Raw genomic sequence first — 25,298 nt, forward strand, 5'->3', positions numbered from 1 at the left:
TGTGGCAGCAGCCAAAAAAAGCAAACAATTGGCTAGGAATTATTAGGAAAGGGATAGAAAATAAGACAAAGAATACTATAGTGTCTCTATATCGCTCCATGGTTTGATCTCACCTTGAGTATTTCAGCTTGGAAAAGAGATAGCTGAAGGGGGGGGGATATGATAGAGATCTACAAAATCCTGAGTGGTATAGAATGGCTAAGTGTGAATCAACTGTTATTCTTTCAAAAGTAATCAGACTTGGGGACACTCAATGAAGTTATATGGTAATAATTTTTAAACAAATAGGAAATATTTTTTTCACTCATCGAATAGTTAAGCCCAGAAACTTGTTGCTAGAAGATAAGGTAACAACAATTTGCGTATCTGGGTTTTGAAAAAGGTTTGGATAAGTTACTGGAGTAAATGTCCCATAGTCTGCTATTGAGATAGAAATGGGGAAAGCTACTGCTGTCCCTGGAATTGTTGCATAGAATCTTGCTACTATTTAGGATTCTGCTAGGTGCTTGTGATCTGGGTTGGCCACTGTTGGAGGCAGGAAACTGGGCTGGATGGAATGCCTAAAATTGTGAGATAGTGTGATCTATAATATTTTTTTTTTTAATAAATTGGTCTGCCCCAGTGTGGCTATTCTTATGTTCTTAACTCCAGGGAACCTGCTTGTCCCTAATGATTTGAAAATACTATATTGAAGCATTGCTTCCTACTGGTAGAAATGCAGTTGGAGGACTCCTGCACAGCTCAGAGAAAAATTGATTGGAAGACACTGTTCCTTTTTCAGTTTATTATTTGTGATATATATGATCTATTAATCCACATGTTTATTGTTAGTAGCCGTAGATAACATTTTGTAAGTAAATGCAGGGTAATATTCAGAATCACAGTGTTAGTATCCAATACCGATTGCATAAATGTACTTTATTTTGTTTTTTAGATTTCTTGGCAAACACTGTATAACATTTTTGACCGTATAAGTTTATTATATAGCCAAAAGTTAAGGATTTTGAAGTGGGACATGGTCAGAAGTTATGCAGATAGTGGCAGAAAATTCATATAAGAATAGATGACTTATTTGTCTAACTTAGAAGCTTATTTTCAAAGCACTTAAACTTACAAAGTTCCATAGTAACCTATGGAACTTTGTAAGTCCAAGTGCTTTGAGAATGAGCCCTTTAGCCTCCCTGTCAGCTCTCACTTTCAGATGGGAACTGACTATGTGTGAGGTCCTTTGTATATGATGATTCTTCATCCTGTCTCATGAAACCCTTGTAATTTTAAATCTAAATAGACTTGTGTTTTTTGCTTGGAAGACTCTGATAGATGCAGAGAAGATAGCCCTGAATTGCATCCACCCCCAGGAGTAGAAGATAATCGACAATGTGCCCTGTGTCTGAAATATGGAGATGACAATGCTAATGTGAGTACTGGGAACAACATCTCAAGAATTAAATGACCCTGAATCACGATAGCACTGAAATATAGTTTATTTAAATGGCTTTCCCTTGTGAATTGATTTGCCAGTATTTAATGAAAGGTTGATCTCACAGTTCTAGAAATTCACATAGAGATCAAATACAAAAAAAATGCTAGAGATGAAGCAGAGACAGGTTTTGTCATCAGAGGGAGCAGACCTTATATAAAATAGGCACCGTTGCAAGGCTGAAGGGTCAATCCACAGAGCCACTAGTTAATTCAAAGTCTGTTTAGTGAAGCAATTGCTCTCCTTGTACCCTCCACCCCCAGCTATGCCTCAGCTGGGGATCCAGTGACACAGGACTTACATACTGTTAGGAAAAATCTTGAAGTGAACTGTAAAAGTCAAGGAGCAACCAACAGACAAGAAAAATGGATTGTATAACAAACTAGTTAATCAAGATTTACTTTAACTAGCAAATGCCCCAAGGAAACTCCAGTAAATCTGTGTACAGGAGAGTCTTCAAAAGTGGGACAGGGTCCCTTACAGTGAGTTTCGCAGTGCTTCTCAGTACAAATTAGAGCACAAATCAGTAGCCCTCTGACTAATGGCATTGTGGAATGCTACAACATCACAGCTCCCAGAAAACATTGGGAAATGTATTGTCCAAGCCTCATGATGAGTTAGTGCTGCAAAGGTCAGAACTTAATTCGTAGGCCACCCTAAGAGAAGGAATCAGCCTCCACCTACCCCTCCAGTTAAAGGACTGCAAGAGAAAGGAAGGTCTTTGGTGAAAAAAAATTATCCGAGGACAAGCAGGTTAAAATATTCTTAGATCTGAGGGTGAAGTCATCCAACAGAACCCACATGGGCTCGCAAGCTTGTATACTGCAAATGTTTTTATTTTTATTTATTTGCATTAAAAAATGTACATGTATAAGCATGAGGAATAAAGTCATGTACATAAAGTAACAATCAAAAAGAAAAAATCTTAACCATAAATAAGTACCTGTATGTTATATGTAAGCCGCATTGAGCCTGCCATGAGTGGGAAAGCGCGGGGTACAAATGTAACATAAATAAATAATAGCCACAAAAGCAAAGTATTAAAGCACAGTGACTTCCACAAATAAGGGGGGAAGGTCCAATAAGGAATCCAAAGCTGATATTCTAATTACTCAATTCCACAATAAGGGGTGAAAAAAGGAAATAGGGACCTAGACAGATATATATTGTACTAAATATCCATCAAAGTGAAACTATACAATTAATTCCCCTTGACTTGTGGGAAGTAGCACTGGTTGACAGTTGTAGAGAAAGGCTCTAAGCTGTTTAGGATCATTAAACATTTACAAGGAAAACAGAGAAATGAGTGCCAAGAGCCAAAGCTTCTGGACACATTAATAGATATTGTATTTTTTTTTTCCTGTGTCTCAGCACAAGTATCATACTTTTCCACCCTAAAACAGCTTTTCACTGTTCCGAAAGTATAATTACAAAACTCAATCTTTCTGGAACCAAAACAGCTGACACTAAGAGGGTAGTTATCACTATTTCCTCTTCTAAAGATGTTTCCAAAATTTGTTGGGCATTCAGGCTGTCTGCAGAAAGTTCTCTCCACCTGATATTCTGGCATTTTTTGTCTGGCAAAAAATACACCGGCAAGGTTGGTGGTAGTCCCTCCTTAGGAGTTCTAAGAACTTCCTGGAAATATCTCAAGAGTTCCAACAGAGAAATATTCACAGACTGAGGAAAATTTACAAAGCGAGGATTCAATCTTCTAGCATAATTCTCATATTTTCCATTTTATGAATCAGACCAAAGATTCCACGTATATGTAAAGCTCCCATTTTTTGTAGTTCTACAACATTACATTGAAAACTTCACAATTTTCCTCCATCTCCTGTTTTTTTGCCTCTTGGGTCACTAATTTAGTTCTATAGCCTTGTAAAGTAGCATCAGTTTCAATCTTATTAGTAAGAAAAAGGGTTTCAAGATGAGCTACTGCATTCTAAATACAGTCTAAAGTGGCATTTAGAGGTTTTACCAGAGGGTTAAGCAGTAAAACAGGTACCTGTGCTTCAAGAGTACACAATATTAAGGCCTTATTAGATGATCCAGAAGCTGCTGCACTCCCCATAGCATACAAGTGCTGGTTACCTTCTGACAACATCGATGGCACTTGCTCATGGTCACCCGAGGTGCCTGTCCTGCAGGGTTCCAAGTCCATTATCACCATCCTCCAGTTCACGAGCAGTCCCCTCCTTCAGCCACGCAGACATCACTGGCTCATTGAGGATCAGCCTAGTGGTTGATTGTTTAATATTCTTCTGTATGCCTGGGCCAGGGAAGTAACATTGTGCACCAGAACCTATCTTCAGTCACATTGAGCACAAACCTTTTGATAGATGAAGCTACCTCCGGTGAGAATTCAGAAGGGTAAGTCCTCAACTTGCCCTTTTGCTTCACCATGTTAAAGGAAAATTTTCACCACAAAAAGTGAAATTACAGAGGAAAAAATGTATCAAGAGCTCAGAGCTGCACGTCTATCTAGGTTGCCCATATACTACAACCTTTTAGAGCGTTGCAGTATGCACGCGTCTCTGCATAGAAAAGGATTCCACTGATCCCACAGAGAACAAATTGAGTAAATTTTAACTACATTTCTGACTTACACTAAAATTCTTACTCTCATTTCTTCATAATTTCTTTCCTCCATGTGTTTCTTTGTTCTTAGTTTGTCTGCCTGCACTTTTCACCCTTTCACGTCTTTTCTCTCCACCATGAACCTCCCCAACACACACACACACAGCCTCTCAGCCCCTCTTGTCCCAATCTCTCATACTTACTCTCCATATCTTCCAGCTTCTCTTCCATCTGCAGCTTGTGCTTCCCTCTGCCAGCTCCATTCCCCTATTTACAGCCCGTGTCCTTTCCAAGTTTCTCATATGCTGTTTCTGTTCCTCTCACACAACTCTACTCCCAGCCTCTGTCCCCATCACCCAGCCTCTCTTCCCCTTATAGATCCTTTCTACCTCTTCCAGCCCTTTTTCTCAATGTTTCTCTATCTTTTTAGCTTAACTGCTTAACATTTTACTTTTAGCAACACATGCAAAACTGTTGTTCCCATAAAGTTATCTGTCTCCCTCCTTTCTACAGTGTCTTATCTGCACACTTCCCCTCCCTATTGACAGCACAGGCAGGAAGTATCTCTATTCTAGGCTACAGAAGATCCCTCCTCTCCCTAAGCCTATTGGTCTGACACAGCTAGCCAGTAGGTTGCAGGGGGAGGCAAGAACAGTGCTAGGATACAGACATTTTCCTTCCTGTCTTCCCCAGCAGTATGGAATTTTGTTTGACAGTTGTTGTTTTTTTTTATATAAATTCATAATGTCAAAGAAACTTTTTATAAAGTCAGTTGTATTTGAGCATTTCACCATAACTCAAGATGGAAAATATTTTGTGTGTCACTGTATGACACAGGATCCAGATAAAGACAAATGATGTGATGCCAAGATCAGCACATATTCATACAGTAATAAAAATGCTCCTACCAGAGCTTCCAATCTCAAAAAACATTTACAGCACTTTCATCTAGAAGTGTTCAAAGCTGTGAGTAAGAAAGATGACTGCAAAAGCAAGGAACCAATGCCCAGTACTTCCAGCCACGTAAAAGACCAGAAAACTTCACAGACGTCAGTTACAAGATATTTTGTCAGTGACAAAGTTACTGTAACAATGAAAGCAGATGCACTCAAAAGATATATCATATAACCTGTTGTAAAGGATAGTATCTCTATCATTATTTTCACAACCAGCTTTTACAGATCTGAATGGAGAAATGGCCCACAAACTTGGTGTTTCTCTGGAAAGAGATTGTGTTAGAAAAATAGTGTGTGAAGAAGCCCTTAACCAAAAGGAAGAACTTTAAAAAAAAAAAAAACCCTCAAAGGGCAGTTTGTGGATGGATGCCTGCACACGCCACAGAGTGAAGTACTTTGCCATCAATGTCCAATTTATTTGCAACAAGAATGAAATAGTTACCAAGACACTGGCATCAAAAGACACAGAAGCTCATCATACCAGCAAGTTTCTCCAGTTGTTAATGGAAAAGGTTCTACAAGATTATGAACTTAAAGAACAAGTTCTATGTATTGTGTCTGACCATGCTTCAAACATGCTAAGTACAATTAAACTAATACATGTAGACAATGAAAGTGACCAACAGCTAGAAGAACACTTCAGAGATATAGGAATGTTTGAAATTGAAGAGTGCACTCCTGCAACTGAGGAACAAGCTGACGTTGCTGTAGAACAGCAACAAAATGATGCTGTTTTAGATGATCTTGTTGTAGCTGCCTTTAAACTCACCCAAATTCACCACATGCACTATTGTTATGCACACACTGCAACTGGCAATAAGAGACAGTCTGCAAGAAGGACATGCTGCTGCTGTGATTGGCGAGGTGAAGAAAGTAGTTACTGCTGCTAGAACACCTATAATTGATTCCGAAGAGGTGAACCAGAAAAGGGGCAATTATTGATCAAGCTACACGCTGGGGTTGTACCTACTTAATGATTCAGTGCTTGCTTGATCTGAAACCCTTTCTTGTGGACATAGCCAACCCTCAAGTGATGCTAAATGAAAGTCAATGGACACAGGTGACAGAATTGAAAGAGTTGCGTTGTTACCCATTTACAGTGATTAAAAAAATTACAAGATGAGGATTTAACTCCAAGTATATTCTTGAAGGAGTGGAAGAACCTGATGTTTCATCTGTCCCAAAAAGGAGGGTTAATTGCAGATGGCATTTCTGCTTCAGTGAAATGGAGAGGCACAATTATTAGAAAATAAGATTATTTTGGCAGCTGTTTATGTAGACCCAATGCACTGGATTCTTCTGGATGATGAACATCTGACTAACGGGAAAGGTGCTTTCTGTGAGCTAGCAGTTACGATGAATGGGTTGCAGTAATGTCAAGAGCAAGACGTTGAGGAGGCAGAAGACATTGCAGCACTAATATCAACTAAGGATGAATTTGATTTTGATAAATACCTGAATCAGAAAGAGCGTGCAAAGCGTCTTTGCATAGAAAAAGATTCCTCCAAGCGCATAGAGAACAAATTGAGAAAATTTCAACTTAATTTCTCACTTGCAGTGAAAGAAGTTGAAAAATTTGAATATCTTGAAATTGTTAGAGATGTTGCTTTGATGGTTACTGCTTTACCACTGACCCCTACCAGTATTGAGAGGTTGTTCTCTGCTCTGAGAATAATTAGGTCAGATTTGAGGTCATCCATAAAGGAGGATCTGACTGAGGCGATTTTTCTGAGGACAAATTCTTCAAAGATTCATTTTAAACATTTCTCCTATGTGCTATTGGATTTCCCAATTTCTGGTCTTGAGCTGGATATATTATAATAATGTAAAATTGGTGATAGTTATCATGAAGATGTATGATCAATAGGGTTCTTTTACTAAGGTGCACTAATGGATTTAGCGTGAGCTCTAATGATTTAGACTATGCAAAATTCAGTGCATTTTTTCTAGCAATAAAAGGTGCTGGTACTCAAATGCCAGGCTACCCTTCAGGGGTGGGGTGATCACTAATGGACCCACCCCACAATAGCCAGGCCCCCTGCAACCAGTCACAGAATCTATAACCAGGCAGAATTGGTGTTTAGAGCCTGAGCTCTTTCATTAAAACTTTGGGACCATGGGTCAACTTTTGCAGACAATGGAAAAGTTGCCAGTACTCAGTACCACCCCCCCCCCCCCCTCAAAAAAAGCCCTGGCTAAATTATAAGACACCTATTATATTCCTATAGGTATTTTATCATTTAGGCCGCACTAAATCAATTAGTGCACCTTAGTAAAAGGACCCCTTTGTAAATGATTGATTTTTTTCCCCTTGAATACCAGCTTTTCTGTATAAGTTGTTCATTTTTGCTTTATTATTTTTAATTAATTATTTATAAATAAAAAAATATTAAGTGCATAACAGTGTATTGCATATTTTATTTGACAGTTATTTTTATAGGTGTTTTGTTCAAACTTCAAATAAGTATCTTGTGATGTGTTAGTCCTAATTTTGTACATAAATATCTTATGTTTCTGTGATTAATCAAATTTCTCTTAGATTTACTATACATAGTCAGAGCCAAAGGTTTGGTGTACCGACTCCACAGCCCTGCTTTACTGGCTGAGGCAGATCTGGTTCCCACTTTTTCTGGAGCTGTCTCTGAAAATCTGTGGAGAGTGGAGTGCTTTTTGTAAGGAACTGGGCAACATTCTGGGGAAGAGGGTACCCTTCTATGTTACATTTATTTCTTTATATGTAATTCATTTGTTTACTTACGCTTGATTGATGCCTGTCATGTTGTAATATTGTAAGCCACATTGAGACTGCAAATAGGTGGGAAAATGTGGGATACAAATGCAATAAATAAATTCCAGAAGGATGGGCTCCATCTTAACCAGGGTGGGAACAGGCTGTTGTTATCGGCATTTAAAAAGGAGGTAGAGCAGCTTTTAAACTAGAACCTGGGGGAAGGCCGACAGTCGTTCAAACTTGCATAGTTCAAAACAAGGTATCTTTCAAAGATATCACCAAAACAGAGAAGGTAGGGTATTCTGATAGTGAGATTACAAAAGAGACCATAGTAGAGCAGGTGTCCTTAAATAAAAATCAAACAAAAGATTGCAAATTAACACTGTCAACTACTGAGCAGCACACTTGCAGTGAAAGACCTGGTGAATGCCAGAAGCCTAAGAAAAGATGGGAGAGTTAGAATATATTGCACTAAATAAAAAATTAGATATAATAGGCATCTCTGAGACCTGGTGAAAGGAGGATAACCAGTGGGACACTGTCATACCAGTGATAGGGTGGATCGAATTGGTGGAGGGGTAGCGTATGTTAAGGAGGTCCTTGAATCAAATAGATTGAAAATTCTGCAGGAAACACAACACATCTTGGAATCCCTATGGATTGAAATTCCATGTGTAAAGGAGAAAAGGATAGTGATAAGTATCGTGTTCAATTCTGGAGGCCGTATCTTGCTAAGGATGTAAAAAGAATTGAAGCGGTGCAAAGAAAAGCTACGAGAATGGTATGGGATTTGTGTTACAAGACATATGAGGAGAGACTTGTGGACCTGAACATGTATACCCTGGAGGAAAGGAGAAACAGGGGTGATATGATACAGACGTTCAAATATCTGAAAGGTATTAATCCGCAAATGAACCTTTTCCGGAGATGAGAAGGCGGTAGAACTAGAGGGCATGATATGAGATTGAAGGGGGGCAGACTCAAGAAGAATATCAGGAAGTATTTTTTCACTTAGAGAGTGGTAGATGCTTGGAATGCTCTCCCGCGGGAGGCAGTGGAGAGGAAAACGGTAACGGAATTCAAACATGCATGGGATAAACATAAAGGAATCTTGTTCCGAGGGAATGGATCCTCAGAAGCTTAGCCGAGATTGGGTGGTGGGAGGCGGGGATAGTGCTGGGCAGACTTATACGGTCTGTGCCAGAGCCGGTGTTTGGGAGGCAGGGATAGTGCTGGGCGCAGACTTATACAGTCTGTGCCCTGAAAATGACAGATACAAATCAAGGTAAGATAAACACAAAAAGTAGCACATATGAATTTATCTTGTTGGGCAGACTAGATGGACCGTGCAGGTCTTTTTCTGCCATCATCTACTATGTTACTATGTATAAGAGTGTACTACTGTCCACCTGGCCAGGATGAACAGACGGATGTAGAAATGTTATCAGAAATTAGGGCGGATAACAAACTGAGCAACACAATAATGGTGGTTGATTTGAATTACCCTTACATTGACTGGGTAAATGTAACATCGGTCATGCTAGGGAGGTAAAATTCCTTGACAAAATCAAGGACTGCTTTATGGAGCAGCTGATACAGCAGCCGACAAGAGAGTGAAAAATTCTAGACCTAGTACTTAGTGGAGCACATGATCTGGTGCAGGAGGTAATGGTTCTGGGGCCGCTTGGTAACAGTGATCATAATATGAACAGATTTGATATCGGCTTTGGAGTAAACGCACACAGTAAATACAATATGTTAACATTTAACTTTCAAAAAGGAGGCTATGTTAAAATGAGAAGAACAGTGTTTAAAAAAAAAAAAGCTTAAGAGGAACAGCTGCATAGATCAAAAATTTACACAGGCATGGATGCTGTTCAAAAATACAGTCCTGAAAGCCCAGTCCAAATATATTCCATATATTAAAAAATGACAGCTGGCATGGTTAAAAAGTGAGGTGAAGGAAGCTATTAGAGCTGAAAGAAAATCCTTCAGAAAATGGAAGAAGGAACCAACTGAAAATAATAAGAAACAGCATAAGGAAAGTCAAATCAAATGCAAAACACTGATAAGGAAGGCAAAGAGGGCTTTGAAAAAAAGATTGTGTTGGAGGCAAAATCACATAGTAAAACTTTTTTAAGTATATTAAAATCAAGGAGTCGGCAAAAGAATCGGTTGGACCGCTAGATGACCAAGGGGTAAAAGGGGCAATCGGGGAAGACAAAGCCATAGCGGAGAGATTAAATGAATTCTTCCATATCATCATGCTGATCAATCCATAGACTGGTGGGTTGTGTCCATCTACCAGCAGGTGGAGATAGAGAGCAATCCTTTTGCCTCCCTATATGTGGTCTTGCTTCAGTCTTCACTGAGGAAGATTTGGGAGAGATACTGGTGCCAGAAATGGTATTCAAAGCCAACTAGTCAGAGAAACTGAAGGAAATCTGTATAAACCTGGAGGATGTAATGGCGCAATTTCACAAACTGAAGAGTAGCAAATTTCCTGGACCGGATGGTATTCATCCCAGAGTACTGATAGAATTGAAAAATGAACTTGCGGAACTATTGTTAATAATATGTAATTTATCTTTAAAATCAAGCATAATACCAGAAGATGAAGGGTGGCCAGTATAACGCTGATTTTTAAAAAAGGTTCCAGAGGAGATCCGGGAAATTACAGACGAGCCTGACATCGGTGCCAGGCAAAATAGTAGAGACTGTTATAAAGAATGAAATTACAGAGCACATTCAAAAGCGTGGATTAATGAAACAAAGCCAACATGGATTTAGTAAAGGGAAATCTTGCCTCACCGATCTATTACATATCTTTGAAGGGGTGAACAAACATGTGGATAAAGGTGAGCTGATCGATATTGTATATCTAGATTTTCAAAAGGCGTTTGACAGAGTAGCTCATGAATGCCTCCAGAGTAAATTGGAGAGTCATGGGATAGGAGGTAGTGTTCTGTTGTGCATTAAAAACTGTGTTCTGTTGTGGATTAAAAACTGGTTAAAAATAGAAAACAGAGAGTAGGATTAAATGGTCAGTATTCTCAGTGAAGAAGGGTAGATAGTAGTGTTCGCCAAGGTTCTTTGCTGGGACCACTGCTTTTTAACATATTTATAAATGATCTAGAGATGGGAGTAACTAGTGAGGTAATTAAATTTGCTGACGACACAAAGTTATTCAAAGTCGTTAAATCGCAAGAGGATTGTGAAAAATTGCAAGTGGATTTTATGAGACTGTGAGACTAGGCATCTAAATGGCAGATGATGTTTAATGTAAGTGCAAAGTGATGTATGTGGGAAAGAGGAACCCAAGTTAAAGCTAAGTAATGCAAGGTTCCACATTAGGAGTCACTGACCAGGAAAGGGATCTAGGCTTTGTTGTTGATGATATGTTGAAACCCTCTGCTCAGTGTGTGGCGGCGGCTAAGAAAGTAAATAGAAAGTTAGGTATTATTAGGAAAGGAATGGAGAACAAAAATGAGGATGTTATAATGCCTTTGTATGGCTATTTGGTTCAACTGCACCTTGAATATTGTGGTCAGTTCTGGTCACCGCATCTTAGAAAAGATATAGTGGAATTAGAAAAGGTACAGAGAAAGGCAACGAAAATGATAAAGGGGATGGGATGACCACCCTGAGAGGAAAGGCTAAAGTGGCTAAGGCTTTGCAGCTTGGAGAAAAGATGGCTGAGAGGAGATATGATAGAGGTCTATAAAATAATTGTTGCCACCCCTCTCGACTGGACTGTACTGATGTGCTCCCAGATACCTGTTGTTTGTAGTCGTGGCAAATATCCAGAGAACACACACTCACAGCCGAGGGAGTGGAACAAATAAACTAACCTCGTCCTTTACTCTCAAAGAATAAAGGAGGAAAAGAATCTAAATTTAGGATTTGTTCCTGAAGTGGAAGGACCAAACTTTCAGATTTGCAAATTATCTCTTTCTTTATTGAATACAAATGCAAGCAAATTTTCATTCAAATAAACTCAAATTCACAATTAGTGTGTGGCTTAATAGAACTGCAATAACATATTCAACATTCAAATGTAGTTTTACATGTATACCCTTAACCTTTTCTGTTTCTTTCAACAAAATCACCTAAAAAGGTAGAAAATAACCTTTTCAGATAAATATTTAAATTGTCTTTTTATCAAAATCAGATATTTGTTTCTATACTCTTTCCTTGCTATTGATGTCAGAATTTGAGTCTTTATAGGTATTATGGATGTTTGTGCAAGGATCTCACTTGAACCCAGAACACTTAAGCATGTCAGGAAAATATGGATTTTTTTATATTTGATGTTGTTCTGTTCTTTAGTTTTCTCTTAAAATGTTGTAAACCAAAAAAAACTTATGTCCTTCAACACCCTTTGCCAATGTCACTTAGCTGTGGTTGAATTTATTTAGGTGAGGTCTTTCTTGCGTTGGAGCTCAGCCGGAACCCTTCAGAGGATAATTTCTCCAGATTTCTTCTTCCTAAACCTCACTTATATAGAAAATAATCAGGGAAGAAAAACCTTACAACTCCCTGGCTTTTTCAGGCACTGACTCCTCTCTGGTGACAATCAGTTCTCACTACTGTGGCCACACTCTCTAATTGAAATAAAATAAGTTAAAGGAGGACTCACTTCACAGCCTATTTCTCACTGTAAATTCTCTATTCTATAAGGCGGCCAGAAGCTTTTACACTCCATTCAGGGATCTTACACAGTAACACATCCCATATTCAAATTTCATCTCACAGACTTCACATATAAACATAACATTTCCCTGCACAGCTATCAGATCAATCTGGAGAATATAGCATACTCATACAAAAACAGTGCTGGATTTTCTTTAATCTGCAGTCTGATTCCAAACCCTGTACTAAACTCAGAACTCTCACCAACAACACACCTTTCTCACAGACACAGCTTAATGGCTTCTTTCTTCAAATCACAGATTCACCTCTCAGTCCTTCCCCTGTGTCAGAGTTAAAATCCTTACACACTTTTTCCTGACACCCTTATAGTTTCTTTCACTTAGTATAACTACCAGCAGAAATCACAGTCTCTCAGAACCTGAGCAGGGTTGCCAGATGGGCGGTTTTCCCGGTTTTCCGCAACCCGCAGCAGGAAACTTTTGCCCGCGGCGGGTTGCGGTTTTTTGGGCTTGTTTTTTTTTTTTCGCACGGGTTTTGGGCGGTTTTTCGGCCAGCGGGGAGTGGGGCTAACGGCGACAGAGGCGGGGTTTGGTGACGTATTAGGCGGGGTGAGGTGACGGCAGGGGCGGGGTGATGACGGAAGGGGTGGGGCTGATGACGGTGGGGATGGGGTGATGACGGAAGGGGCGGGGGTGGTGACGGGTGGGGTGTGTGCGGTTTTTGGGTGGGAATTTTTTTTTTATATGGCAACACTGAACCTGAGTCTCAACTGTTTTCCCCTATTATAAAAAGAGTAGGCAGCCATGTGTCCACTTAATACCTGAGCATACAGACTCTCATTCCACCTTCCTTGGCCTTAAATTCCCTTAGAACTTAACCATTCCATTCACTGCATGCAGGGACATACCTCTGTTTCACTCCAAACCAAACTAAATTTGGTTTAAAATTTCTCACAGCTTTCTATAAGTACAACTCTCTCTCACCCAGAACACATCAGGTTTCCCCACATGTATTCAGCAATACAACCATAAGAAAGGCAGTCTGTTTATTTAAGTACTCACTTCCATATCATCATGCTGATCAATCCATAGACTGGTGGGTTGTGTCCATCTACCAGCAGGTGGAGATAGAGAGCAAACTTTTGCCTCCCTATATGTGGTCATGTGCTGCCGGAAACTCCTCAGTATGTTCTCTATCTCAGCAGGTGGTGGTCACACACAGCAGCAGCTCTGGCTAGGCCTCCAAGCCTAATTTTTAGGTTTTGTTGAGTGCCTGGGGTTGAGGGCTCTTCTTGAGCAAGTGCAAACCTGGTGGCGCCAGGTCCCTCCTTTTCTCCCCCCTCCTGCTGGCTCCGTTAAAAAAAAAAAAAAAAATTTTGAATGTCCTTAAAGGCGTTTATTTCGACGTTTATTTAAACGTTTATTGCAGCTACTCACTGGGACACCAGGTCGTTACAGCTCGGAGCGGAAAGCAGGTAATTTTTACCTTTTTATAGCGGGCAGGGGGTTCCCCGATTGATCACCACGTGGCCTATGGCGTCGGAGGGCGAGTGCGCAAAGAGTCGCTCCCCGGATCGCTTGTGCGCTTCTAGAGGGGATGCGGGGGTCTTAAAGTCTGATTCGCCCTTGTTGGGTGACAGTTTCGTGACCAATGAGTGTCCCGGTCCTTCCTCCGGTGTGGCGGTTTTTCCCGCCATAAACGCCCATCCCCCGCTGCTCGCCTCCGCCATCTTGGCCGGCCACGCGGCTCGGACGGCTTCTTCTTGGGCCGCCCTTGAGGTGGGAGACGTTAATGCCATGAACGCCCTTAATTTGGGTGACGGCACAAAAGCGGCTAAACTTAAGCGCCGTTCTTCCCACGCGGCTCCTTCGCGGAGTGTCGCGCCGGACGCCATTTTGGATGCGCAGCATGTCTCTCCCCCGCTCTTGTGAGCGCCGGTTGAGAGTGCGTCTAGGGCTGTAGCCCAGGCTGCGGAAGTGCACAGTCTGGGGGGTTTCTCCCCCGAGTTTGTTTTGCTGCTGCATCAGGCCTTCCTTATGCAAAACGCTGCCCCTGCTCCCTCGTCTGGTAAAGAGGTTGAGGCCCCCGGAGGTAAACGCCCTCAGGTTGATTCCCAGGCCTTGGAGGACTTTGTCTCCTCCGATGTAGATGAGGGCAGCGTTTCTGAGTTCTCCCAACGGTCCTTTGCGGATTCCTTGGAGGAGACGGATCCCCGCTCAGATGGAGCGGATGACCCCTCTGCAGCGCGGCTCTTTAGCTCAGAGGATTTGCCCAACCTGTTAGTGCAGGCCATGGGCATTTTGAAGATTTCCTCTCCGGAGGACGTCTCTCCCTCAGCCCCTGTTGGTTCTGCCATTATGCTGGGGACGAAGCGCCCGCCTAGAACCTTCCACGTGCATGATGCTATGCACACCTTAATTTCGGCTCAGTGGGATGTCCCGGAAGCGAGCCTTAAAGTGGCTAGGGCTATGTCCCGCCTCTATCCTTTGCCTGAAAGTGAACGTGAGGCCTATTTGTGGCCTACCGTGGATTCTTTAATCACTGCGGTGACTAAGAAAACGGCATTGCCGGTGGAAGGTGGCACGGCCCTAAAGGACGCCCAAGACAGAAGATTGGAGGCGGCCTTAAGGTCGTCCTTTGAGGCGGCTGCTTTAAGTTTGCAGGCCTCAGTTTGCGGCTCCTATGTGGCCAGGGCGTGCCTGACTATGGTGCAGCGGGCTTCCCCCTCGGATCATTCCTTGAGGGCTGATTGGCCGGCCCTGGAATCGGGCTTGGCCTATTTGGCAGACTTGCTGTATGATGTCTTGAGGGCCTCAGCTAAAGGCATGGCTCAGACAATCTCTGCGCGGCGGTGGCTTTGGCTGAAGCATTGGTCTGCTGACCACGCCTCTAAATCCCGCCTGGCTAAATTGCCTTTTAAAGGCAAGCTGCTCTTTGGGGTCGAGCTGGACAAAATCGTGACCGATCTCGGCACGTCTAAGGGCAAGAAGTTACCAGAGGTCAGGGCTCGGGCTAGTACTCGCCCCGGTACCTCCAGAGGACGGTTTCAGGAAGCCCGTCGGTACCGCCCGGGCAGGTCGGGCTCTTCTGCCTCCTCTTCCTTCAAGAGGAACTTCTCCCCCAAGCAGCATTCCTTTCGCAGAGACCGCCGTCCCGGAGGTGCTCCCTCCGGTCCTCCCCCAGGGTCTCGTACCCAATGACGGGGCCTTGGTCCACCCCCCAGTGCAGATTGGAGGACAGCTGTCCTCGTTTCTGGGCGAGTGTACCACAATAACTTCAGACGCTTGGGTGCTGGAAGTCATCAGAGACGGCTACAAGCTAGAGTTCTGCCGACCCTTAAGAGACGGGTTTGTACTGTCTCCCTGCAAGTCTCCGGTCAAAGCTGTGGCAGTGCAGCAGACCTTGGACAATCTGATCCGCCTGGGTGCGGTCGTTCCGGTGCCAGAAAATCAGCTTGGCAAGGGACGTTACTCCATTTACTTTGTGGTACCAAAGAAAGGAGGTTCTGTACGGCCTATCCTCGACCTCAAAGGGGTCAATCGGGCCTTGAAAGTTCGGCACTTTCGCATGGAGACTCTCCGCTCAGTTATAGCGGCAGTGAAGGCAGGGGAGTACCTGGCATCCTTGGACATCAAGGAAGCGTACTTGCATATTCCCATCTGGCCTCCTCATCAACGCTTTCTGCGTTTTGCAGTACTGGGCCGACACTTCCAGTTCAGAGCCCTCCCGTTCGGGTTGGCTACTGCTCCGCGGACCTTCTCCAAAGTAATGGTGGTCATCACGGCCTTCCTGAGGAAGGAAGGAGTACAAGTCCATCCTTATCTGGACGACTGGTTGATCCGAGCCCCCTCTTATGCAGAGTGCGGCAAAGCTGTGAACCGGGTGGTTGCTCTTTTGAGCTCCCTGGGGTGGATCATCAACTGGGAGAAAAGCCAGCTGCGCCCAACTCAGTCCCTGGAGTATCTGGGAGTTCGATTCGACACCCAAGTGGGCAGAGTGTTCCTGCCAGACAATCGGATTGTCAAGCTTCAGGCTCAGGTGGACCAGTTCCTAGTAGCCTCTCCTCTTCGGGCTTGGGACTATGTGCAGCTGTTGGGCTCTATGACGGCCACGATGGAAGTAGTGCCCTGGGCCAGGGCTCATATGAGACCACTACAACACTCTCTGCTGCAGCGCTGGACTCCGATGTCGGAGGGTTATGCTGTGCGCCTTCCCTTGGACCCAGCAGTGCACAAGGCGCTGAGCTGGTGGACGCAGACAGACAAGTTGTCTGCAGGAATGCCTCTGGTGACCCCGGAGTGGATTGTCGTCACGACGGACGCCTCTTTGTCGGGCTGGGGAGCCCACTGCTTGGGAAGGACAGCGCAGGGGCTCTGGTCTCCTGCAGAGGCAAAGTGGTCTATCAACCTCCTGGAACTCAGAGCCATTCGGTTGGCGCTTTTGGAGTTCATCCCGGTACTGGCGTTGAAGCCAGTACGGGTCCTGTCGGACAATGCCACGGCTGTGGCCTATGTCAACCGCCAGGGAGGTACCAAGAGCGCCCCTCTAGCCAAGGAGGCCATGAATCTATGCCAGTGGGCGGAAGCGAACCTGGAACAGCTGTCAGCGGCCCACATTGCCGGAGTCATGAATGTCAAGGCGGACTTTCTCAGTCGCCATACCTTGGAGCCCGGAGAGTGGCAGCTATCTGCTCAGGCGTTCTTGGGCATCACGAAGCGCTGGGGCCAGCCGAGCCTAGATCTGATGGCGCCATCGGCCAATTGCCAAGTGCCGCGCTTTTTCAGCAGAGGACGGGACCCTCGATCCCTGGGAGTAGATGCTCTTCTCCAACAGTGGCCGACACAAGAGCTCCTCTATGTGTTCCCGCCCTGGCCCATGTTGGGCAGGGTGCTAGACCGGGTGGCAAAGCATCCGGGCCGGGTAATCCTGGTGGGTCCGGATTGGCTCAGACGTCCCTGGTATGCGGACTTGATCAGGCTCTCAGTCGACGATCCTCTGCGGCTACCAGTGGAGCAGGGTCTGTTACATCAGGGTCCCGTGGTGATGGAGGATCCCTCCCCCTTTGGTCTTACGGCCTGGCTATTGAGCGGCAGCGTCTGAGGAAGAAGGGCTTCTCAGACAAGGTCATCGCCACTCTGCTGAGAGCGAGGAAGCGCTCTACTTCTACTGCTTACGCCAGGGTTTGGCGTACCTTTGCAGCGTGGTGTGAAGCAGGCTCATGTTCTCCATTCACTGCTCCAATTTCTTCAGTGTTGGCATTCCTGCAAGAAGGTCTGGAGAAAGGCCTGTCGCTCAGTTCCCTTAAAGTCCAGGTAGCGGCCCTGGCTTGCTTCAGGGGCCGCCTGAAGGGTGCTTCCCTGGCTTCGCAGCCAGATGTGGTGCGTTTTCTCAAGGGCGTTAATCACCTGCGCCCTCCTCTGCACTCGGTGGTGCCTGCGTGGAATCTCAACCTGGTGCTAAGAGCATTACAGAAGCCGCCTTTTGAACCCTTGTCGAGGGCATCTCTGAAAGACCTGACGTTGAAAGCAGTCTTTTTGGTGGCTATCACTTCAGCCAGAAGAGTTTCCGAGCTCCAGGCACTCTCATGTCGAGAGCCTTTTCTGCAGTTCACTGAGGCAGGAGTGACTATTCGCACAGTGCCTTCCTTCCTGCCCAAGATTGTTTCTCGCTTCCATGTGAATCAGCAGCTCTGTCTCCCTTCCTTTCGTAGGGAGGACTACCCAGAGGAATACTCTGCTCTTAAATATCTGGATGTGAGACGAGTCATCATCAGATATTTGGAAGTGACCAATGATTTCCGGAAGTCGGATCATCTGTTTGTCCTGTTTGCAGGTCCTCGTAAGGGTCTGCAGGCTGCTAAGCCTACAGTGGCAAGATGGGTCAAGGAAGCCATTGCAGCGGCTTATGTGGCCGCGGGGAAGGTGCCGCCTATCCAGCTGAAGGCTCACTCCACTAGAGCTCAGGCGGCCTCGATGGCAGAGGCCGGCTCCGTCTCCTTGGAAGGGATATGCAAGGCGGCAACTTGGGCTTCGGCCCATACATTCTCCAAGCATTACCGCTTGACTGTGGCAGCACGGGCGGAGGACCGGTTTGGAGCTTCAGTGTTGAGGTCAGGGATTTCAATGTCCCGCCCTGGGTGAGTACTGCTTCGGTACATCCCACCAGTCTATGGATTGATCAGCATGATGATATGGAAGGTAAAATTATGTATCATACCTGATAATTTTCTTTCCATTAATCATAGCTGATCAATCCATAGTCCCTCCCAGATATCTGTATTGTTTATATTCTGGTTGCATTTCAGGTTCAAGTTTAGTCTTCAGTTCCTGTTCAGGAGGACTTCGTGTTCCAGTTTTTCAATGGATTCTTCAAGAGTTGAGACGAATTTGTGTTACAGTGAGCTGCTGCATTCCTCTCCCCTCCGTTTTACGGGGCTGGATTGAGACTTAAATTCTGCCGGCACTCCCTCCCGCTTCGTGCGGCTGTAGGGCAGCTTTGTACCCTTCCCGCTTCGGCGGTGTTAGGGTCAGTCAGCTCCTCCCGCGGTTGCGGTTGCAGGATAAGCCAGATCCCCCCGCATCGGCGGGTGTGGTGTCCCTCCCCCGCTCCGCGGGGATGAGCTGGACGGATTCCCCTCCCCCACTTGTGTGGGGATGAGCTGGGTTAATTCCCCTCCCCCGTTTCGGTGGTGGTGAGCTGGGCAGAGTGTCCCTTTGTGGGTGTAATTCTCTAAGTGCTGAGTCCTGCGGATGGAGCTTTGATATCGACATACTGAGGAGTTTCCGGCAGCACATGACCACATATAGGGAGGCAAAAGTTTGCTCTCTATCTCCACCTGCTGGTAGATGGACACAACCCACCAGTCTATGGATTGATCAGCTATGATTAATGGAAAGAAAATTATCAGGTATGATACATAATTTTACCTTTTAAGCTCAAATCTTCTCATTCTCAGCACCAAAGCTCACCTTCACTCACTTTCAATATTAAAGTACCCTTTTTCAATATCACATTTCACTTTAAACTCATAAAATATACTTTTATTCCTCTTACATTATACAGACTCACAACATACGTTTTTTTTCTTTCTCACTCCATGTTCACAGCCCTTCTCTTCAGCTCACCCAGTCTCCCTGGCAACTCACCCCCCCCTAGAGGATCTGACATCACTCAACCAATCAGCTTGTCAGAGAAAGACAGTTTTTTTTTCTCTGATCGGTTTAGAATCTCCCTCCCCCATAGAAGTTACTGCAAAACTTCAAAGTTAATTTTAACCTGACGTGTACCCAAAACAGCAAGAAAACTTTTATAGTACAATCCCCACTTAATCATGGTTTATTTCTTGAAAAATAAAACCATATTTAAGAAACATCTCACACTTTCTTCAGCTAACTCTATTAACAGTTCCCAAACTAAACTTTAAACCTTTTCCAGCCAGCAACATTCACCAAAACCCTTGAACAGCCTGCCCAGAGCCCCAGGAAAAAAACATTTAATATATGTTACCATATATTACATAATGAATGGAGTGGAATGGGTAGACGTGAATCACTTGTTTACTGTTTCCAAAAATACTAGGACTAGGGGGCATGCAATGAAGCTACAAAGTAGTAAATTTAAAACGAATTGCGGAAAATATTTCTTCACTCAATGTGTAATTAAACTCTGAAATTCATTGGCAGAGAATGTAGTAAAAGCAGTTAGCGGGGTTTAAAAAAGGTTTGGATGGCTTCCTAAAGGAAAAGTCCATAGACCATTATTAAAATGGACTTCGTAAAATCTACTGCTTATTTCTAGGATAAAGCAGCATAAAATGTATTGTACTTTTTTGGGATCTGAATTCTCCACTGTTGGAAACAGGATGCTGGGCTTAATGGACCTTCGGTCTGTATGGCAATACTTATGTACTTATGCTTTCTAACTCTTATAACAGGGGATCTCCAGACCCTAGCCTTCATGGCTTGGATATTCAGAGGATAGTGGTGGATTCCTTCTGCTTTCTGGATGGTGTCTCAGGTTCTGTTAGCTTCTAAAAGAGATACTACTAGAAGGTCATATTGATTTAAATGGAAGATGTTTGCCATCTGGTATGATCTTTTTTTCTGTCCTACACAAGAACTGCTGACTCTACTTTTGTCAGTCAGGTCTCAAGACCCACTCATAAGAACATAAGAATAGCTGTAATGGGTCAGACCAATGGTCCATCTAGCCCATTATCTTGTTTCCAGGAGTGGCCAATCCAGGTCACAAGTACCTGGCAGAAACCTAAATAGTAGCAATATTCCATGCTACCAATCCCAGGGCAAGCAGTGGCTTCCTCATGTCTGTCTCACTAGCAGACTATAGACTTTTCCTCTAGTTACATGTCCAAACCTTTTTAAACCTAGATACACTAACCGCTGTTACTACAATCTCCGGCAAAGAGTTCTGGAGCTTAACTATTCATTGAGTGAAAAATATTTCCTCCTATTTGTTTTAAATGTATTTCCATGTAACTTCATTGAGTATCTCCTAGCCTTTGTAATTTTTGAAAGAGCAAAAAATTGATTCACCTTTACTCGTTTTTTTTATTTATTCAATACTTGATATACTGCTTTATCTGACGAACAGAGCAAATCGGTTAACAAACCAATAAAACAACAAAGAAAAATTAAGAAAAGTAACTCAAGAAAGGAACCAAGCACACAAGAAACATATGCAACCAAAAATAAAATCCCACAGTCAGGTGTTAACACCCTTTGTCTTGGACATCACACACATTCGTAAGCCTGTTGAAACAACCAAACTTTAAGTAAAGATGTAAATTTCTTTAACATATGTTCACTATATACCGTAAGAGGCATATTATTACATAAGTAAGGGGCCACAAAGAGGAACACACTTTGACGAGTTATCTCCATTTGAGCCCCGTGGGGCCCTGGTAAAACCAAATGATGGTCGTTAATAGCACACAGCACCCTTGCTGGAGAATAAGGAACAGTTAATAATGACCGATAGAAAGGTATACCTTGACGAAAAGCCTTAAAAGCCAAAAGCAAGACTTTACTGAACACGAAATGCAACAGGGTAACCAATGATAATTCTTCAGGACAGGCCTAATGTGATCCGATTTCTGTAAATGACAAAGAAAAGACTGAATCCTCTTAAGCAAAGACTTAGAAATCCCCAAATATATAATATTGTAATAATCAGTTCTTGTCATAAACAAAAACAGGATTAACGAGTGAAACATATAATGATCAAAATGTGAATGAACCAACCGTAACTGACGCAATAAGAGAAAGGGAATGGTACTTGATATACTGCTTTTCTGTGGTTTTTGCAACTACATTCAAAGCGGTTTACATAGTATGTACAGTACTTATTTGTACCTGGGACAATAGAGGGTTAAGTGACTTGCCCAGAGTCACAAGGGGCTGCAGTGGGAATTGAACCCAGTTCCCCAGGATCAAAGTCAGCTGCACTAACCACTAGGCTAAAGAAAAACACCTGATGTTCAAAAGAGAGACTAGTCAAGAAACACTTTTAGATAACAAAAACTAGAAACCGGAACAATTATGGCATCAAACAGCAAAAATGAATCAGTAGATGGTGTAAGATGACCAGAAAGCCACCAAGCCACCATCTTGTCACAGTTTAGAATAGGATGATAATCTAAAATCCACAGGCAACAGCTTTTAAACAGTGCTGTGGAGGCAATAAATCTAAATCCAGTGGACTAACTTTATACAGTATCAAAATATGTGCATACATATAAAAATAAATATTAGTCTTAAGTATTGCAAAAGGACTCATGAAAATGTTGAACAATAGAGGGTACTCTGCAAGTTAAAGCCTTATTACCTGAAACAACACTATTGACAGAAACAAGAAAGAAACAATCAGTAAGAAACAAATGAAACCAGTTCAATACAGCACCAGTAACCCCCAAAGATTGAAGCTCAGCAAGCAGCAAGGCATGGTCCACCAAACCATAAACTACCGAATGCTATAAAAACAGCACGTGACTTGACAGCCTTCCGGAAGTTATTCAAGACGCACCTGTTTGAAGAGACTTACAATAAGAATACTCCTTAATGACTTGATTCCATTCTATATCTAAACCAACTAATACTGATCCCTTCTAACTTGATTATGTTAATCATATTATAACTATTGGTCATTATATCTTACCTGTTTTATTTTGTGTTACATAAATCATTCTACTGACCTGTTTACCTAATTTCTTACGCAGTAATATGTTAAATTAGACCAAACCTCTTATTCTATTTATGATTATACCTTTTGCAATATAATGTAAGCCACATTGAGCCTGCAAATAGGTGGGGAAATGTGGGGTACAAATGCAGCAAATAAATAAATAAATTGAACACTGCGCAGAGATCAAACAAAATTGTCAATGTATTTATTTATTATTTTTTTGAGATTTATTAACTGCCTTTATAAAGAGATTCCCCAAGGCGCGATGTACAGTAGATGTAATTTAACATAAAACTTTTAATTTTGTTAACAGCATAACAATAGTAAAATAATCAAGAATTAACATACATACAATAAATGAGGTAAACTTGAAAACAGTAAACTGAAACCTAATAATACCTAATAATAGACCTACTGTGAAACAGTATCAAAAATATACACATTTTACAGCATTGAAATTCAAATACAAGATATAATACAATGTTAGCATAATACTAATAGTACACCTAATAAGCATGCCTTAGAACATGGATTTGATGCTAAAGAATTTCTACAATACGTCCTATCATATAACTGAGGGACCAAGAGCAGATATATGATGGGAACAATATGCATGATACAGAGTCAGTCAGGATAATTTGATGGTTAGTTAAGCTCAAGCCAAGTTGATCGTATAGTTAAGCAAGAAATAACTGATCTAAATTACAGTGTGTTTAGCAAACTAGTCCAGCTGCAGAATGAGTGTATAGTCAGTCACCCTATGTGTTAAAGGCTTGGGAGAAAAGCCAGGTTTTCACCTGCTTCCTGAAGTAGAGGTAGTCTCAAGTTATACTTACCCCTCTGGGAGTAATTTCCAAAGTGTGGGGGGCTACTCCTGAGAAGGCTCGCTGTCGGGTGTCAAATCGTACAATTTCTTTTGATGAAGGTATAGATAGTGATGATCCTTGAGAGGACCTTAGATGTCTTAAAGGTGTGTAAAGGGCTAACTTACTCTTTTAAGTACTTTGGCCCAGTTTGTTTGAGGACCTTGAAATTCAAACATAAAGTTTTAAATTTCATCCTGAATTAGTTGGAGCTGATACAAACTCTTGTTGGTTTGGCCAGTGTACAGAGCATTAGAGTAATCTAGTCATGATGTTATCATGGCATGGACCACTGTGGTCAAGACTCGTCTTTTCATTATATGGAGAGAGATTTCATAGTTGCTGTAGATGATAGAGACAATTTTTGAAGGTTGTTTGAATTTGTGGGATCAGAGTGAGTGATGAGTCTAGCAGTATCCCAAGATTCCTGACCTGTGATTTTAGGAGGAGTTCATACTTCCAAAAAGGTATTTTGAAGTCTGGTATTTGTCCAGTTGTGTTTGGTACCCAAAGAATTTCTGTTTTGTTTGAGTTCAGGCAAAGTTTGTTGTTTGCCCATTGCTGAGTTGCTATTAGGCAGGCATCTCAGGAATATAATGATTGTCTAAATGGGACCAAATTTCACTAAGAACAGAAGCATGAATAGTTTCATTACTATAGGCTACACGAAAACCTGATTGTCGGGGATGCATCATAAGTTTCTTTTTTACAAATTGGATAAGCTGTTAAAAAAAACTTTCTCTAAGATTTTAGATATAAAACACAAATTAGAAACAGGCCTGTAATTACAAGGAAGAGAGGGATCAAGAGACCACTTTTTCAAGAATAGCTGAACACAAGCAATTTTCCATTTAGAAGAAACCTGGTCAGTAGCCAGACTCAAATTCACTACGACCAGTAAATAGGGGGACAAATGTAAATTGGCTAGTTTAATCCAAGATGAAGGTAATTGATCCAAAGAATAAAAAGTCATTCTCATAGAAGCTAATACTTTAACCATATAAACTGATGTCAGGAGATGAAAAACACCTCAGGATGACAAAAGGACAGAATCTGAGACACATATCTCATTAGAATCCAAAATACTTAAACCCAGAAGTGACAAAGGCAGAGGAGACAAAAATGAATGACGAAGTTAAATCTTAACATCAAAAAATTCTGCCAAAGAATTATAGACCGAGTAGAAGTTGAATTTTTATGAGAAGGTGTATTATTAACCAAAAAACTGTGAAATGAAGTTCCTAGCTGGATTTAAAGATTTAGCCATTCTCGCTGAAAAATATGCTTGCTTAGCTTTCCTAAGATGACAATTGAATTGTCGGCACCTATCACAACAAATACATAAATACAACAGTTTTTTTAGATTTCTTCAAACGTCACTCCGCCTGCCTAAATTGATATTTAAGCAGACATAGGCCGCTATGATACCACTCAGGACTTTGTAGACCTCAGTCATATCTCCCCTCAGCCATCTCTTTTCCAAGCTGAAGAGCCCTAATATCTAGGCTTTCCTGATATGAGAGTAATTCCATCCCTTTTATCATTTTGTTTGCGCTTCTTTGAACCTTTTCTAATTCCATTATATCTTTTTTGAGATACGGTGACCAGAACTGAGTGCAGTACTCAAGGTGAGGTCACACACGTAGCGATACAGAGACATTATAGTATTCTCGGTCTTATTTACCATCCTTTTCTTAATAATTCCTAGCATCCTGTTTGCTTTTTTGGCCACTGTCACACACTGGGCAGAAGATTTCAGCGTATTGTGTACAACACCACCTAGATCATTTTTAGTGGATGCTGACCACCAAGGTGGACCCTAGCATCAGGTAACT

At 42.5% G+C, this 25,298-nt stretch overlaps 1 protein-coding gene across 3 annotated transcripts in view; it reads left to right on the forward strand.

Moving 5' to 3' along the window:
• The window catches only part of KMT2A (lysine methyltransferase 2A), a 473,075-nt gene that overhangs the window by 240,582 nt on the left and 207,195 nt on the right, over nucleotides 1-25,298 (forward strand). For all 3 annotated transcript variants that reach the window (XM_030220693.1, XM_030220691.1, XM_030220692.1), the window contains exon 20: nucleotides 1,311-1,417. In XM_030220693.1, the coding sequence (XP_030076553.1) occupies nucleotides 1,311-1,417 (107 nt within the window). The remainder of the gene's footprint in view (nucleotides 1-1,310; nucleotides 1,418-25,298) is intronic.

Source organism: Microcaecilia unicolor, chromosome 12 (assembly GCF_901765095.1).
Source record: "Microcaecilia unicolor chromosome 12, aMicUni1.1, whole genome shotgun sequence".
NCBI classification, from domain to species: Eukaryota; Metazoa; Chordata; class Amphibia; order Gymnophiona; family Siphonopidae; genus Microcaecilia; species Microcaecilia unicolor.